This window comes from Salvelinus fontinalis, chromosome 26 (assembly GCF_029448725.1).
Source record: "Salvelinus fontinalis isolate EN_2023a chromosome 26, ASM2944872v1, whole genome shotgun sequence".
Classification (NCBI taxonomy): Eukaryota; Metazoa; Chordata; class Actinopteri; order Salmoniformes; family Salmonidae; genus Salvelinus; species Salvelinus fontinalis.
This window is the reverse complement of record NC_074690.1, coordinates 5643328-5661833: the sequence shown is the minus strand read 5'-3', so window position 1 is coordinate 5661833 and position 18506 is coordinate 5643328. Positions and strand designations below refer to the sequence as shown.

At 45.9% G+C, this 18506-nt stretch overlaps 1 protein-coding gene across 1 annotated transcript in view; it reads left to right on the top strand.

Moving 5' to 3' along the window:
- The window catches only part of LOC129823579 (alpha-N-acetylgalactosaminide alpha-2,6-sialyltransferase 5-like), a 136628-nt gene that overhangs the window by 28881 nt on the left and 89241 nt on the right, over window positions 1-18506 (top strand). The window contains exon 2 of the mRNA XM_055882420.1: window positions 5662-5886. Coding sequence (XP_055738395.1) covers window positions 5662-5886 — 225 coding nt within the window. The remainder of the gene's footprint in view (window positions 1-5661; window positions 5887-18506) is intronic.

Sequence of the window (18506 nt, the reverse complement as noted above, 5' to 3'; positions counted from 1 at the left end):
TGCGAGGACACAGTGTGTGTGTGTGTGTCTGTTGGCACACAGTGTGTGTGTTTGTGTGTGTTTCTGCGGGGACAATACAACCACTCAGCATGATGTTCCAATGCCTGGATACTTAGCAGACCGTAATCTGGGTCATTTGTCAACATCTATATATCTGCTGTGTGTTTGACTGTCTATGTGATTGTGTGTGTGTCTCTGTTCCTCCAGCGCCAAGAGGTAGCTCTCTCTCTCTCTCTCTCTCTCTCTCTCTCTCTCTCTCTCTCTCTCTCTCTCTCTCTCTCTCTCTCACAATTCAATATAAATGTAAAGGCTTTATTGGCATGGGAAACATATGTTAACATTGCCAAAGCAAGTGAAGTAGATAATAAACAAAAGATAAATAAACAATACAATTTTACAGTAGACATTACATTAAAAAAGTTCCAAAAGAATAAAGACATTTTCAAATCAAATGTAATCAGGAATCAGGAGGTTAGAGGTCAGATTTGCCAAATGGAGGGCGAGGGAGAGCTTTGTACGTGTCTCTGTGTGTGGAGTAAAGGTGGTCCAGAGTTTTTCCCCTCTGGTTGCACATTTAACATGCTGATAGAAATTAGGTAAAACTAACGAGTCACAAACCCGGATCCGGGATCCCCCCCATCAAAAAAGCTGACTAGCATAGCCTAGCCTAACGCCACAGGGATATCATATAACATAATTTTCATGAAATCACAAGTCCAAAACGGCAAATGAAAGATAAACATCTTGTGAATCCAGCCATCATTTCCGATATTTAAAATGTTTTACAGCGAAAACACAATATGTATTTCTATTAGCTCACCACAATAGCCAAACACACAACGCCATTTATTCACCGTAAAGATAGCTTTCACAAAACCCACAAATAGAGATAAAATTAATCACTAACCTTGAACAACTTCATCAGATGACAGTCTTATAACATCATGTTATACAATACATTTATGTTTTGTTAAAAAATGTGCATATGTGAGGTATAAATCGTAGTTTTACATTGCAGCCACCATCACAAATAGCACCAAAACAGCCAGAATAATTACAGAGAGCAACGTGAAATAAATAAATACTCATCATAAAACATTTATGAAAAATACATGGTGTACAGCAAATGAAAGATAAACATCTTGTGAATCGAGCCAATATTTCCGATTTTTTTAAGTGTTTTACAGCGAAAACACAATATATATTTATATTAGCTCACCACAATAGCCAAACACACAACGCCATTTATTCACCGTAAAGATAGCTTTCACAAAACCCACAAATAGAGATAAAATTAATCACTAACCTTTGAACAACTTCATCAGATGACAGTCTTATAACATCATGTTATACAATACATTTATGTTTTGTTCGAAAATGTGCATATTTAGAGCTACAAATCCTGGTTTTACATTGTGAATACGTAGCCATAATGCACCAAATTGTCCGGAGATATTTTGGACAGTCACGTTATCTAACCAAAAAAACTCATCATAAACTTTACTAAAAAATACATGTTGTGCAGCAAATGAAAGATACACTGGTTCTTAATGCAACCGCTGTGTTAGATAAAAAAAAAACTTTAGTACAACATACAGCATGCAATATTGTGAGACAGCGCTCACCTATTCTCCGCCTTGTTGGAGCCAACATATTCCACAGAAATACAAAATAACATCATAAATATTCTCTTACTTTTGATGATCTTCCATCAGAATGTTGTGCAAGGAGTCCTAGTTCCAGAATAAATCGTTGTTTGGTTTTAGAATGTCCATTTCTTCTGTCGAATTAGCAACTTTGGCTAGCCATGTGGAGGGCACATGTCCAAGAAATCGTTGCGCCTGGAACGAAAAATTCCAAAATTCCCAATAAATGTCGAATAAACTGGTCAAACTCGGTTGAAAATCCTACTTTATGATGTTTTTCTCATATGTATCCAATAAAATCAGAGCCGGAGCATTTCGTCGTGTATACGTAACGCATTTCAGAAGACAATGTGGAGTTCCCTTGTGCGCAGTTGAAAACTGACAAAAGAGCGGACCTGTCACTCCAAAAGCTCTCATTCGGCCTCACATCAAGCTAGACACCCCATTCAACCTTCTACTGCCTGTTGACATCTAGTGGAAGGCGTATGAAGTGCATACAGATCCATAAATAAAAGCCAGTTGAATAGGCAGGCCCTGACAGAGCCCCATTTTCAGAATTTTCACTTCCTGTTTGGAAGTTTGCTGCCAAATGAGTTCTGTTTTACTCACAGATATAATTCAAACAGTTTAAAAACTTCAGTGTTTTCTATCCAATAGTAATAATAATATGCATATTGTATGAACTAGAACAGAGTACGAGGCCGTTTAATTTGGGCCCGATTTTTTCCCAAAGTGAAAACAGCGCCCCCTATTAAGAAGAAGTTAAGGATCTGTCTCTGCTTCGTATCTCTGACAGAGTAGAGATAATCAACCAGTTGGTCACTCAGCCTGTACTTGGTAAGGATCTGTCTCTGCTTCGTATCTCTGACAGAGATAATCAGACAATTCATATTCTCTGATAGCAGTTTAGTCGGCTTTGGGATTTTATTTTATTTTTCCAATGTTGTAAATATGAGTCCTTTTGGTTGGTTCATGATTTTGTTTATTTCAATTCTTTCTTTTGAAGCAGTGCTGGTGTCAGCTCGGTTGGTGAGGTCCAACACCAGCTGACTGAGAAGGCTCGTTTCTGGGCTCAGCTCTTGGGTTTGAAGTGATTTAAAATGGAGACGTGAATTTAGATTTAGCCGCCATTTTGATGATCTTGTCTGTATTTCCATTACCACTGGAAAGAGGCCCAGTTCTGCCCCTCATGCATTAGTTGGTGTATTTCTCTGGATTTCCCGACAGCATTCTGCATGTAGGGCTTCAATTGGATGTTTGTCCCACATTTTAAAGTCCAGTTTATTGAGTGGCCCCCAAACCTCACTTCCGTAAAGAGCTATTGGTAGGATTACACTGTCAAATATTTTGGTCCAAATTCCAGTTGGGATGTTGATTTAGAATTATTTCATTTTTATTGCATACAATGCTCTGCGGGCTTTCTCTTTGTGTGCATTCACTGCCCTATTAAAGTTTCCTCATGCAGATACGGTCAGACCAAGGTATGAGTCATCTTTAGTGTGTTCAATTATGGTGTTGTTCAGGGTGAATTTATATTTGTGTTTCTGACATCTGGGTTTTTTTCTGGAATATAATGATTTATGTTTATTTATTATTTTTTTTACTGCCAGGGCCCAATTATGGCAATATTGCTGTAGAATGTTAAGGTTCTGTTCCCTCTTTGTTTGGTGATAGAAGAACCAAAACATCAGTATATAGCAGGTATTTTACCTCTGTGTCAAATAGTGAGTTCTGGGGCTGGAGAATGGCTGTCTCTCTCTGTCTGTGTTTATCTTCCAGCACCATGGAATAGCTGTCTCTCTCTCTGTGTGTTTATCCTCCAGCACCATGGAATAGCTGTCTCTCTCTCTGTGTGTTTATCCTCCAGCACCATGGAATAGCTGTCTCTCTCTGTGTGTGTTTATCCTCCAGCACCATGGAATAGCTGTCTCTCTCTCTGTGTGTTTATCCTCCAGCACCATGGAATAGCTGTCTCTCTCTCTGTGTTTATCCTCCAGCACCATGGAATAGCTGTCTCTCTCTCTCTCTGTGTGTTTATCCTCCAGCACCATGGAATAGCTGTCTCTCTCTCTGTGTTTATCCTCCAGCACCATGGAATAGCTGTCTCTCTCTCTCTCTGTGTGTTTATCCTCCAGCACCATGGAATAGCTGTCTCTCTCTCTCTCTCTGTGTGTTTATCCTCCAGCACCATGGAATAGCTGTCTCTCTCTCTGTGTGTTTATCCTCCAGCACCATGGAGTAGCTGTCTCTCTCTCTGTGTTTATCCTCCAGCACCACGGAGTAGCTGTCTCTCTCTCTCTCTGTGTTTATCCTCCAGCACCATGGAATAGCTGTCTCTCTCTCTCTCTGTGTTTATCCTCCAGCACCATGGAATAGCTGTCTCTCTCTCTCTCTGTGTGTTTATCCTCCAGCACCATGGAATAGCTGTCTCTCTCTCTGTGTGTTTATCCTCCAGCACCATGGAATAGCTGTCTCTCTCTGTGTGTGTTTATCCTCCAGCACCATGGAATAGCTGTCTCTCTCTCTCTCTCTCTGTGTGTTTATCCTCCAGCACCATGGAATAGCTGTCTCTCTCTCTGTGTTTATCCTCCAGCACCATGGAATAGCTGTCTCTCTCTGTGTGTGTTTATCCTCCAGCACCATGGAATAGCTGTCTCTCTCTCTCTCTCTCTGTGTGTTTATCCTCCAGCACCATGGAATAGCTGTCTCTCTCTCTGTGTTTATCCTCCAGCACCATGGAATAGCTGTCTCTCTCTCTCTCTGTGTGTTTATCCTCCAGCACCATGGAATAGCTGTCTCTCTCTCTCTCTCTGTGTGTTTATCCTCCAGCACCATGGAATAGCTGTCTCTCTCTCTGTGTGTTTATCCTCCAGCACCATGGAGTAGCTGTCTCTCTCTCTGTGTTTATCCTCCAGCACCACGGAGTAGCTGTCTCTCTCTCTCTCTGTGTTTATCCTCCAGCACCATGGAATAGCTGTCTCTCTCTCTCTCTGTGTTTATCCTCCAGCACCATGGAATAGCTGTCTCTCTCTCTCTCTGTGTGTTTATCCTCCAGCACCATGGAATAGCTGTCTCTCTCTCTGTGTGTTTATCCTCCAGCACCATGGAATAGCTGTCTCTCTCTGTGTGTGTTTATCCTCCAGCACCATGGAATAGCTGTCTCTCTCTCTGTGTGTTTATCCTCCAGCACCATGGAATAGCTGTCTCTCTCTCTGTGTGTTTATCCTCCAGCACCATGGAATAGCTGTCTCTCTCTGTGTGTTTATCCTCCAGCACCATGGAATAGCTGTCTCTCTCTCTGTGTGTTTATCCTCCAGCACCATGGAATAGCTGTCTCTCTCTCTCTCTGTGTGTTTATCATCCAGCACCATGGAATAGCTGTCTCTCTCTCTGTGTGTTTATCCTCCAGCACCATGGAATAGCTCTCTCTCTGTGTGTGTTTATCCTCCAGCACCATGGAATAGCTCTCTCTCTGTGTGTTTATCCTCCAGCACCATGGAATAGCTCTCTCTCTGTGTGTTTATCCTCCAGCACCATGGAATAGCTGTCTCTCTCTCTCTGTGTTTATCCTCCAGCACCATGGAATAGCTGTCTCTCTCTCTCTCTCTGTGTGTTTATCCTCCAGCACCATGGAATAGCTGTCTCTCTCTCTGTGTGTTTATCCTCCAGCACCATGGAATAGCTGTCTCTCTCTCTCTCTGTGTTTATCCTCCAGCACCATGGAATAGCTGTCTCTCTCTCTGTGTGTTTATCCTCCAGCACCATGGAATAGCTGTCTCTCTCTCTGTGTTTATCCTCCAGCACCATGGAATAGCTGTCTCTCTCTCTCTGTGTTTATGCTCCAGCACCATGGAATAGCTCTCTCTCTGTGTTTATCCTCCAGCACCATGGAATAGCTGTCTCTCTCTCTGTGTGTTTATCCTCCAGCACCATGGAATAGCTGTCTCTCTCTCTGTGTGTTTATCCTCCAGCACCATGGAATAGCTGTCTCTCTCTCTGTGTGTTTATCCTCCAGCACCATGGAGTAGCTGTGTTTCTCGTCATCACTCTGTGCGCCAGCCTGTTCCTCGTCTACAACGCCGGTTTCCACAGTAGCACCACTGAGAGCGGGATGGCGGGTGTGGCGGGGGGATCCAGAGACAGGAGCGATGCCTGGCAGACAGAGCAGCAGCAGAAAGCCTCAGTCAGACCTCCTCATCCAGCAGAACTACAGGGGTACAGCAGCATCATCGACCACAAGGTAAACACACTGGCACAGCTGGCCTTTTACCGCTCTCTCTCTCTCTCTCTCTCTCTCCCTCCCTCCACCTCTCCCTCCCTCCCTCCACTTCTCTCTCTCTCTCTGTCTCTCTCTCTCTCTCTCTGACTCTCTCTCTCTGACTCTCTCTCTCTGACTCTCTCTCTCTGACTCTCTCTCTCTGACTCTCTCTCTCTGACTCTCTCTGACTCTCTCTCTCTCTCTGACTCTTTCTCTCTGACTCTCTCTCTCTCTCTCTGTCTCTCTCTCTCTCTCTCCCTTCCTCCCTCCACCTCTAACTCTCCCTCCCTCCCTCCCTCCACCTCTACATCTCTCCCTCCCTCCCTCTCTCCCTCCCTCCCTCAACCTCTCTCTCTCTCTCTCCCTTCCTCCCTCCACCTCTATCTCTCCCTCCCTCCCTCCCTCCACTTCTCTCTCCCTCCCTCCACCTCTCTCTCTCCATCTCTCCCTCCTTCCACCTCTACATCTCTCCCTCCCTCCATCTCTCTCTCTCTCCCTCCCTCCCTCCACCTCTCTCTCTCTCTCCCTCCACCTCTATATCTCTCTCTCCCTCCCTCCATCCCTCCCTCCACCTCTCCCTCTCTCCCTCCCTCCCTCCACCTCTCTCTCTCTCTCCATCTCTCCCTCCTTCCACCTCTACATCTCTCCCTCCCTCCATCTCTCTCTCTCTCCCTCCCTCCCTCCACCTCTCTCTCTCTCTCCCTCCACCTCTATATCTCTCTCTCCCTCCCTCCATCCCTCCCTCCACCTATCCCTCTCTCCCTCCCTCCCTCCACCTCTCTCTCTCTCTCCATCTCTCCCTCCTTCCACCTCTACATCTCTCCCTCCCTCCCTCCATCTCTCTCTCTCCCTCCCCCCTCCACCTCTCTCTTTCCCTCCACCTCTCCCTCCCTCCACCTCTCTATCTCTCTCTCTTTTTCCCTCCACCTCTGTCTCTCTCCCTCCCTCCCTCCCTCTCCCCCCTCCCTCTCCCCCTTCCATCCACCTCTCTCTCTACCTCCCTCTCTCTTTCCCTCCCTCCCTCCAACTCTCTCTCTTTCCCTCCCTCCCTCCACCCCTCCCTCCTTCCCTCCCTCCATCTCTCTCCCTCCCTCCCCCCCCTCCCTCCCTCCATCTCTCTCTCTCCCTCCCTCCCTCCCTCCCTCCCTCCCTCCCTCCCTCCCTCCCTGTCAATCAGTGCTGTGGTTTGTAAGGTAATAACTGATCCACTTATCCAGTCTGGTCTGTAGAGAGAAATCCTTTCTCTGCCTCACATCATTTATCACCATTTCCCCCTGCTGCCCAGCTCCTACCTCCATACATACGCACACGCACACGCACACGCACACGCACACGCACACACAGACACAGACACAGACACACACAGACACACACAGACACACAGATATAGACAGACACACACACACACATTGTGTCTAATTGATAAACCTGGGGACATGTCGGGAGGTGACAGAGCCTCCACTACAGCCCGGTGGGAGGAGATCGATATTCACAGGAAGGTAAGACACTGATAGTACAGAGCTACAATACTGCTCTGCTGTGTGGTGTGACAGAGGTGGTTTAATGAACCCTAATGTGATGAGTAACCTCACTGAGACCTGACTACTGCTCTGCTGTGTGGTGTGACAGAGGTGGTTTAATGAACACTAATGTGATGAGTAACCTCACTGAGACCTGACTACTGCTCTCCCAGCAATAACATGTGTACAGTTCGTATGTGTGTGTGTGTGTGTGTAGTAAGCTTTTGTCTGTTAAAATTGTTCATATATTTGCTGAGTTTATGCTGTTTATGTTTAGCAAGATAAGATACATTTATGTATCAGGGAATATCCTATAGCTGGAACTGGGGGTGTGGTCTGTATCAGGGAATATCCTATGGCTGGGACTGGGGGTGTGGTCTGTATCAGGGAATATCCTATAGCTGGAACTGGGGGTGTGGTCTATATCAGGGAATATCCTATGGCTGGAACTGGGGGTGTGGTCTATATCAGGGAATATCCTATGGCTGGAACTGGGGGTGTGGTCTATATCAGGGAATATCCTATGGCTGGAACTGGGGGTGTGGTCTATATCAGGGAATATCCTATAGCTGGGACTGGGGGTGTGGTCTGTATCAGGGAATATCCTATGGCTTGGACTGGGGGTGTGGTCTGTATCAGGGAATATCCTATAGCTGGGACTGGGGGTGTGGTCTATATCAGGGAATATCCTATGGCTAGGACTGGGGGTGTGGTCTATATCAGGGAATATCCTATGGCTGGGACTGGGGGTGTGGTCTGTATCAGGGAATATCCTATAACTGGGACTGGGGGTGTGGTCTATATCAGGGAATATCCTATGGCTGGGACTGGGGGTGTGGTCTATATCAGGGAATATCCTATGGCTGGGACTGGGGGTGTGGTCTATATCAGGGAATATCCTATGGCTGGGACTGGGGGTGTGGTCTCTATCAGGGAATATCCTATGACTGGGGGTGTGGTCTATATCAGGGAATATCCTATGGCTGGGACTGGGGGTGTGGTCTATATCAGGGAATATCCTATAGCTGGAACTGGGGGTGTGGTCTATATCAGGGAATATCCTATGGCTGGAACTGGGGGTGTGGTCTCTATCAGGGAATATCCTATAGCTGGGAATGGGGGTGTGGTCTATATCAGGGAATATCCTATAGCTGGGACTGGGGGTGTGGTCTATATCAGGGAATATCCTATAGCTGGGACTGGGGGTGTGGTCTATATCAGGGAATATCCTATAGCTGGGACTGGGGGTGTGGTCTATATCAGGGAATATCCTATAGCTGGGACTGGGGGTGTGGTCTGTATCAGGGAATATCCTATAGCTGGGACTGGGGGTGTGGTCTGTATTTAAGCAATAAGGCCCGAGGGGGTGTTGTATATGGCCAATATACAGTTGAAGTTGGAAGTTTATATAGGGGCGGCAGGTAGCCTAGTGGTTAGAGGCAGGTAGCCTAGTGGTTAGAGGCAGGTGGACTAGTGGTTAGAGGCAGGTAGCCTAGTGGTTAGAGGCAGGTGGACTAGTGGTTAGAGGCAGGTAGCCTAGTGGTTAGAGGCAGGTAGCCTAGTGGTTAGAGCGTTGGACTAGTAACCGAAAGGTTGCAAGGTCGAATCCCTGAGCTGACAAGGTAAAAATCTGTCGTTCTGCCCCTGAACAAGGCAGTTAACCCACTGTTCCTAGGCCGTCATTGAAAATAAGAATTGGTTCCTAACTGACTTGCCTAGTTAAATAAAGGTTAAATAAAGGTTAAATAAAGGTTAAATAAAGGTTAAATAAAGGTCAAATCAGAAAAACATACACTTAGGTTGGAGTCATTAAAACTCGTTTTTCAACCACTCCACACATTTATTGTGAACAAACTATAGTTTTGGCAAGTTGGTTAGGACATCTACTTTGTGCATGACACAAGTCATTTGTCCAACAATTGTTTACAGACAGACTATTTAATTTATAATTCACTGTATCACAATTCTAAGTTGACTGTGCCTTCAAACAGCTTGGAAAATTCCAGAAAATGATGTCATGGCTTTAGAAGCTTCTGATAGGCTAATTGACATAATTTGAGTCAATTGGAGGTGTACCTGGGGATGTATTTCAAGGCCTACCTTCAAATTCAGTGCTTTTTTGCTTGACATCATGGGAAAACCAAAAGAAATCAGCCCAGACCTCAGAAAAAAAATTGGAGACCTCCACAAGTCTTGTTCATCCTTGGGAGCAATTTCCAAACGCCTGAAGGTACCACGTTCATCTGTACAAACAATAGTATGCAAGTATAAACACCATGGGACCACGCAGCCGCCATACCGCTCAGGAAGGAGACGCATTCTGTCTCCTAGAGATGAACATACTTTGGTGTGAAAAGTGCAAATCAATCCCAGAACAACAGCAAAGGACCTTGTGAAGATGCCGGAGGAAACAGGTACAGAAGTATCTATATCCACAGTAAAACGAGTCCTATATCGACATAACCTGAAAGGCCGCTCAGCAAGGAAGAAGCCACTGCTCCAAAACCGCCATAAAAAAGCCAGACTACGGTTTGCAACTGCACAGGGGACAAAGATCGTACTTTTTGGAGAAATGTCCTCTGTTCTGATGAAACAGAAATAGAACTGTATGGCCATAATGACCATCGTTGTGTTTGGAGGAAAAAGGGGGAGTCTTGCAAGCCGAAGAACACCATCCCAACCGTGAAGCACAGGGGTGGCAGCATCATGTTGTGGAGGTGCTTTGCTGTAGGAGGGACTGGAGCACTTCACAAAATAGATGGCATCATGAGGACGGAAACTATTTGGATATATTGAAGCAACATCTCAAGACATCTGTCAGGAAGTTAAAGTTTTGTCGCAAATGGGTCTTCCAAATGGACAATGACCCCAAGCATACTTCCAAAGTATTGGCAGAATGGCTTAAGGACAACAAAGTCAAGGTATTGGAGTGGCCATCACAAAGCCCTGACCTCAATCCCATAGAAAATGTGTGGGCAGAACTGAACAAGTGAGTGTGAGCCAGGAGGCCTACAAACCTGACTCAGTTACACAAGCTCTGTCAGGAGGAATGGGCCAAAATTCACCCAACTTATTGTGGGAAGCTTGTTGAAGGCTACCAGAAACGTTTGACCCAAGTTAAACAATTTAAAGGCAATGCTACCAAATACTAATTGAGTGTATGGTAACTTCTGACCCACTGGGAACGTGAGGAAAGAAATAAAAGCTGAAATAAATAATTCTCTCTACTATTATTCTGACATTTCACATTCTTAAAATAAAGTGGTGATCCTAACTGACCTAAGACAGGGAATTTTTACTAGGATTAAAAGTCAAGAATTGTGAGAAACTGAGTTTAAATGTATTTGGCCAAGGTGTATGTGAAATTCTGACTTCAACTGTATATTTCTCCTTGCTAAGGGCAGTTCTTAGGCACGAAGCAACGCGGAGTTCCTTTACACAGCCCTTAGCCGTGCTATATTGGCCATATACCACAAACCCCCGAGGAGCCTTATTGCTATTATAAACTGGTTACCAATGGAATTAGAACAGTAAAAATAAATGTTTTGTAATACCCATAGTATATGGTCGGATATACCACGGCTGTCAGCCAACCAGCTTTCAGGGCTTGAAACACCCAGTTTATAATAGGGCCTATAGCAGACAGGCAATCAGACAGTCAGACAGGTAGACAGACAGGCAACACTAACGACTTGGACCCACACACCCAGGACGGAGTGGTATTGATCCACACACCCAGGACGGAGTGGTATTGATCCACACACCCAGGATGGAGTGGTATTGATCCACACACCCAGGATGGAGTGGTATTGATCCACACACCCAGGATGGAGTGGTATTGATCCACACACCCAGGATGGAGTGGTATTGATCCACACACCCAGGATGGAGTGGTATTGATCCACACACCCAGGACGGAGTGGTATTGATCCGCACATACCCACACACCCAGGACGGAGTGGTATTGATCCGCACATACCCACACACCCAGGATGGAGTGGTATTGATCTACACACCCAGGATGGAGTGGTATTGATCCACACACCCAGGATGGAGTGGTATTGATCTACACACCCAGGATGGAGTGGTATTGATCTACACACCCAGGATGGAGTGGTATTGATCCACACACCCAGGATGGAGTGGTATTGATCCACACACCCAGGATGGAGTGGTATTGATCTACACCCAGGATGGAGTGGTATTGATCCACACACCCAGGATGGAGTGGTATTGATCCACACACCCAGGATGGAGTGGTATTGATCTACACACCCAGGATGGAGTGGTATTGATCTACACACCCAGGATGGAGTGGTATTGATCCACACACCCAGGATGGAGTGGTATTGATCCACACACCCAGGATGGAGTGGTATTGATCCACACACCCAGGATGGAGTGGTATTGATCCACACATACCCACACACCCAGGATGGAGTGGTATTGATCCACACACCCAGGATGGAGTGGTATTGATCTACACACCCAGGATGGAGTGGTATTGATCTACACCCAGGATGGAGTGGTATTGATCCACACACCCAGGATGGAGTGGTATTGATCCACACACCCAGGATGGAGTGGTATTGATCTACACACCCAGGATGGAGTGGTATTGATCTACACACCCAGGATGGAGTGGTATTGATCCACACCCAGGATGGAGTGGTATTGATCCACACACCCAGGATGGAGTGGTATTGATCCACACACCCAGGATGGAGTGGTATTGATCCACACACCCAGGATGGAGTGGTATTGATCTACACACCCAGGATGGAGTGGTATTGATCCACACACCCAGGACGGAGTGGTATTGATCCACACACCCAGGATGGAGTGGTATTGATCCACACACCCAGGATGGAGTGGTATTGATCCACACACCCAGGACGGAGTGGTATTGATCCACACACCCAGGACGGAGTGGTATTGATCCACACACCCAGGATGGAGTGGTATTGATCCACACACCCAGGATGGAGTGGTATTGATCCACACACCCAGGATGGAGTGGTATTGATCTACACACTTATTGAGTGATAATTACAGTCACCTGCCTGCCTTTATTCTTCCATCTAAATATCACACACACACACACACACACACACACACACACACACACACACACACACACACACACACACACACACACACACACACACACACACACACACACACACACACACACACACACACACACACACATTGTCTCCCACTCCTGGGGATTGATGATTAAAATCTAGCAGACTTCTCTTAGTCCTCTGAGACCTTATGTATAAATCTAATCAAAATTAGGAGAGAGAATAAAGAGAATGAAGGATGGAAGGTGAGAGGGGGAGAGAGAGTAAAGAGAAGGAAGGATGGAGGGAGAGAGGGGGAGAGGGGAGAGAGGGGAGAGAGAGTAAAGAGAAGGATGGATGGAGGGAGAGAGGGGGAGAGGGGAGAGAGGGGAGAGAGAGTAAAGAGAAGGAAGGATGGAGGGAGAGAGGGGGAGGGGAGAGAGGGGGAGAGAGAGTAAAGAGAAGGAAGGATGGAGGGAGAGAGGGGGAGAGGGGAGAGAGAGTAAAGAGAAGGATGAATGGAGGGAGAGGAGGGGAGAGAGGGGGAGAGAGAGAGTAAAGAGAAGGAAGGATGGAGGGAGAGAGGGGGAGAAGGGAGAGAGGGGAGAGAGAGTAAAGAGAAGGATGGATGGAGGGAGAGGAGGGGAGAGAGGGGGAGAGAGAGTAAAGAGAAGGAAGGATGGAGGGAGAGAGGGGGAGAGGGGAGAGAGGGGGAGAGAGAGTAAAGAGAAGGAAGGATGGAGGGAGAGAGGGGGAGAGGGGAGAGAGGGGAGAGAGAGTAAAGAGAAGGATAGATGGAGGGAGAGGAGGGGAGAGAGGGGGAGAGAGAGTAAAGAGAAGGAAGGATGGAGGGGGAGAGGGGGAGAGGGGAGAGAGGGGGAGAGAGAGTAAAGAGAAGGATGGATGGAGGGAGAGAGCGGGAGAGAGGGGGAGGGAGGGGAGAGAGGGGGAGAGAGAGTAAAGAGAAGGAAGGATGGAGGGAGAGAGCGGGAGAGAGGGGGAGGGAGGGGAGAGAGGGGGAGAGAGAGTAAAGAGAAGGAAGGATGGAGGGAGAGAGCGGGAGAGAGGGGGAGGGAGGGGAGAGAGGGGGAGAGAGAGTAAAGAGAAGGAAGGATGGAGGGAGAGAGAGAGAGAGGGTGAGAGGGGAGAGGGGGAGAGGGGGAGATGGGAGAGAGGGAGAGAGAGGGAGAGAGATTGTCCTCCATGGACGTGAGTTTGATTGAGGTTATGTATGGTTTGTCCTCTATAGATTCAGAGATGCAGAAAACTTTTATGTCCTCAGAGTGGTAATTCATCTTGCAGCAATCATAAAACATCTCACATATAAAAAATAAATAGCAAAGGATATTTACAAGCAAATAGTGCAAACTGCAATTAGTCCAAGTTAAGTTGCAGAATTGCATTCGGAATAAAACAGAACTTGGCCCTATTTTTGTATTTTATTTTACCTAAGGTAGTCTCTACCTGCGACCAGAGGGAAGGGGCTGTAATTCAGGGTGGAGTGGATGGGAAGAGTCACCAGCTATTTTATTTGCCTTATGGAGGACTCTTTGACTTTGAAAACTTGAGTTCGGGAAGAAAATGTGTTTTAAAAAACTTTAATAACTTGATGTCGGGCTGCGGCTGCTCTGCCACGGAGACCTACACCAGCTGTGCTAAGTATGGATAGGGTGCGTCTCAAATGGTTTTCTATTGCATATCAAGTGCACTATTTTTAACCAGGGCCTTGTATATAGGGAATTGGGTGCACTGCTAGAGAGATGTCTCTCTCAGTAACAGGTCTGATAGAGAGATGTCTCTCAGTAACATCCCTGATAGAGAGATGTCTCTCAGTAACAGCCCTGATAGAGAGATGTCTCTCTCAGTAACAGGTCTGATAGAGAGATGTCTCTCAGTAACAGGTCTGATAGAGAGATGTCTCTCAGTAACAGCCCTGATAGAGAGATGTCTCTCAGTAACAGGTCTGATAGAGAGATGTCTCTCAGTAACAGGTCTGATAGAGAGATGTCTCTCTCAGTAACAGGTCTGATAGAGAGATGTCTCTCTCAGTAACAGGTCTGATAGAGAGATGTCTCTCAGTAACAGGTCTGATAGAGAGATGTCTCTCAGTAACAGCCCTGATAGAGAGATTTCTCTCAGTAACAGCCCTGATAGAGAGATGTCTCCTAGTAACAGGTCTGATAGAGAGATGTCTCTCTCAGTAACAGGTCTGATAGAGAGATGTCTCTCTCAGTAACAGGTCTGATAGAGAGATGTCTCTCAGTAACATCCCTGATAGAGAGATGTCTCTCAGTAACAGCCCTGATAGAGAGATGTCTCTCTCAGTAACAGGTCTGATAGAGAGATGTCTCTCAGTAACAGGTCTGATAGAGAGATGTCTCTCAGTAACAGCCCTGATAGAGAGATGTCTCTCAGTAACAGGTCTGATAGAGAGATGTCTCTCAGTAACAGGTCTGATAGAGAGATGTCTCTCTCAGTAACAGGTCTGATAGAGAGATGTCTCTCAGTAACAGCTCTGATAGAGAGATGTCTCTCTCAGTAACAGCCCTGATAGAGAGATGTCTCTCAGTAACAGGTCTGATAGAGAGATCTCTCTCAGTAACAGGTCTGCTAGAGAGATGTCTCTCAGTAACAGCTCTGATAGAGAGATGTCTCTCTCAGTAACAGGTCTGATAGAGAGATGTCTCTCAGTAACAGCCCTGATAGAGAGATGTCTCTCTCAGTAACAGGTCTGATAGAGAGATGTCTCTCTCAGTAACAGGTCTGATAGAGAGATGTCTCTCAGTAACAGGTCTGATAGAGAGATCTCTCTCAGTAACAGGTCTGCTAGAGAGATGTCTCTCAGTAACAGCTCTGAGAGAGAGATGTCTCTCTCAGTAACAGCCCTGATAGAGAGATGTCTCTCAGTAACAGCTCTGATAGAGAGATGTCTCTCTCAGTAACAGCCCTGATAGAGAGATGTCTCTCAGTAACAGGTCTGATAGAGAGATGTCTCTCAGTAACAGCTCTGATAGAGAGATGTCTCTCAGTAACAGCCCTGATAGAGAGATGTCTCTCTCAGTAACAGGTCTGATAGAGAGATGTCTATCAGTAACAGCTCTGATAGAGAGATGTCTCTCTCAGTAACAGGTCTGATAGAGAGATGTCTCTCTCAGTAACAGGTCTGATAGAGAGATGTCTCTCAGTAACAGCCCTGATAGAGAGATGTCTCTCTCAGTAACAGCCCTGATAGAGAGATGTCTCTCTCAGTAACAGGTCTGATAGAGAGATGTCTCTCTCAGTAACAGGTCTGATAGAGAGATGTCTCTCAGTAACAGGTCTGATAGAGAGATGTCTCTCTCAGTAACAGCCCTGATAGAGAGATGTCTCTCTCAGTAACAGGTCTGATAGAGAGATGTCTCTCTCAGTAACAGGTCTGATAGAGAGATGTCTCTCTCAGTAACAGGTCTGATAGAGAGATGTCTCTCTCAGTAACAGGTCTGATAGAGAGATGTCTCTCAGTAACAGCCCTGATAGAGAGATGTCTCTCAGTAACAGGTCTGATAGAGAGATGTCTCTCTCAGTAACAGGTCTGATAGAGAGATGTCTCTCTCAGTAACAGCCCTGATAAAGAGATGTCTCTCTGAGTAACAGGTCTGATAGAGAGATGTCTCTCTCAGTAACAGGTCTGATAGAGAGATGTCTCTCTCAGTAACAGGTCTGATAGAGAGATGTCTCTCTCAGTAACAGCCCTGATAGAGAGATGTCTCTCTCAGTAACAGGTCTGATAGAGAGATGTCTCTCTCAGTAACAGGTCTGATAGAGAGATGTCTCTCAGTAACAGCCCTGATAGAGAGATGTCTCTCAGTAACAGGTCTGATAGAGAGATGTCTCTCAGTAACAGGTCTGATAGAGAGATGTCTCTCTCAGTAACAGGTCTGATAGAGAGATGTCTCTCAGTAACAGGTCTGATAGAGAGATGTCTCTCAGTAACAGCTCTGATAGAGAGATGTCTCTCAGTAACAGGTCTGATAGAGAGATGTCTCTCAGTAACAGGTCTGATAGAGAGATGTCTCTCTCAGTAACAGGTCTGATAGAGAGATGTCTCTCTCAGTAACAGGTCTGATAGAGAGATGTCTCTCAGTAACAGGTCTGATAGAGAGATGTCTCTCAGTAACAGCCCTGATAGAGAGATTTCTCTCAGTAACAGGTCTGATAGAGAGATGTCTCTCTCAGTAACAGGTCTGATAGAGAGATGTCTCTCTCAGTAACAGCCCTGATAGAGAGATGTCTCTCAGTAACAGGTCTGATAGAGAGATGTCTCTCCGTAACAGGTCTGATAGAGAAATGTCTCTCAGTAACAGGTCTGATAGAGAGATGTCTCTCAGTAACAGCCCTGATAGAGAGATTTCTCTCAGTAACAGGTCTGATAGAGAGATGTCTCTCTCAGTAACAGGTCTGATAGAGAGATGTCTCTCTCATTAACAGGTCTGATAGAGAGATGTCTCTCAGTAACAGGTCTGATAGAGAGATGTCTCTCAGTAACAGCCCTGATAGAGAGATTTCTCTCAGTAACAGGTCTGATAGAGAGATGTCTCTCTCAGTAACAGGTCTGATAGAGAGATGTCTCTCAGTAACAGGTCTGATAGAGAGATGTCTCTCTCAGTAACAGGTCTGATAGAGAGATGTCTCTCAGTAACAGCTCTGATAGAGAGATGTCTCTCTCAGTAACAGCTCTGATAGAGAGATGTCTCTCTCAGTAACAGCTCTGATAGAGAGATGTCTCTCAGTAACAGGTCTGATAGAGAGATGTCTCTCTCAGTAACAGGTCTGATAGAGAGATGTCTCTCTGAGTAACAGGTCTGATAGAGAGATGTCTCTCTCAGTAACAGGTCTGATAGAGAGATGTCTCTCTCAGTAACATCCCCGATAGAGAGATGTCTCTCTCAGTAACAGGTCTGATAGAGAGATGTCTCTCTCAGTAACAGCCCTGATAGAGAGATGTCTCTCAGTAAAAGGTCTGATAGAGAGATGTCTCTCAGTAACAGGTCTGATAGAGAGATGTCTCTCTCAGTAACAGGTCTGATAGAGAGATGTCTCTCTCAGTAACAGGTCTGATAGAGAGATGTCTCTCTCAGTAACAGGTCTGATAGAGAGATGTCTCTCTCAGTAACAGGTCTGATAGAGAGATGTCTCTCTCAGTAACAGCCCTGATAGAGAGATGTCTCTCTCAGTAACAGGTCTGATAGAGAGATGTCTCTCTCAGTAACAGGTCTGATAGAGAGATGTCTCTCTCAGTAACAGGTCTGATAGAGAGATGTCTCTCAGTAACAGCCCTGATAGAGAGATGTCTCTCAGTAACAGCTCTGATAGAGAGATGTCTCTCTCAGTAACAGGTCTGATAGAGAGATGTCTCTCTCAGTAACAGGTCTGATAGAGAGATGTCTCTCTCAGTAACAGGTCTGATAGAGAGATGTCTCTCAGTAACAGGTCTGATAGAGAGATGTCTCTCAGTAACAGCTCTGATAGAGAGATGTCTCTCTCAGTAACAGCCCTGATAGAGAGATTTCTCTCTCAGTAACAGGTCTGATAGGGAGATGTCTCTCAGTAACAGGTCTGATAGAGAGATGTCTCTCAGTAACAGCCCTGATAGAGAGATTTCTCTCAGTAACAGGTCGGATAGAGAGATGTCTCTCTCAGTAACAGGTCTGATAGAGAGATGTCTCTCTCAGTAACAGGTCTGATAGAGAGATGTCTCTCAGTAACAGGTCTGATAGAGAGATGTCTCTCAGTAACAGGTCTGATAGAGAGATGTCTCTCAGTAACAGGTCTGATAGAGAGATGTCTCTCAGTAACAGGTCTGATAGAGAGATGTCTCTCAGTAACAGCCCTGATAGAGAGATTTCTCTCAGTAACAGGTCTGATAGAGAGATGTCTCTCTCAGTAACAGGTCTGATAGAGAGATGTCTCTCAGTAACAGGTCTGATAGAGAGATGTCTCTCAGTAACAGCTCTGATAGAGATATGTCTCTCTCAGT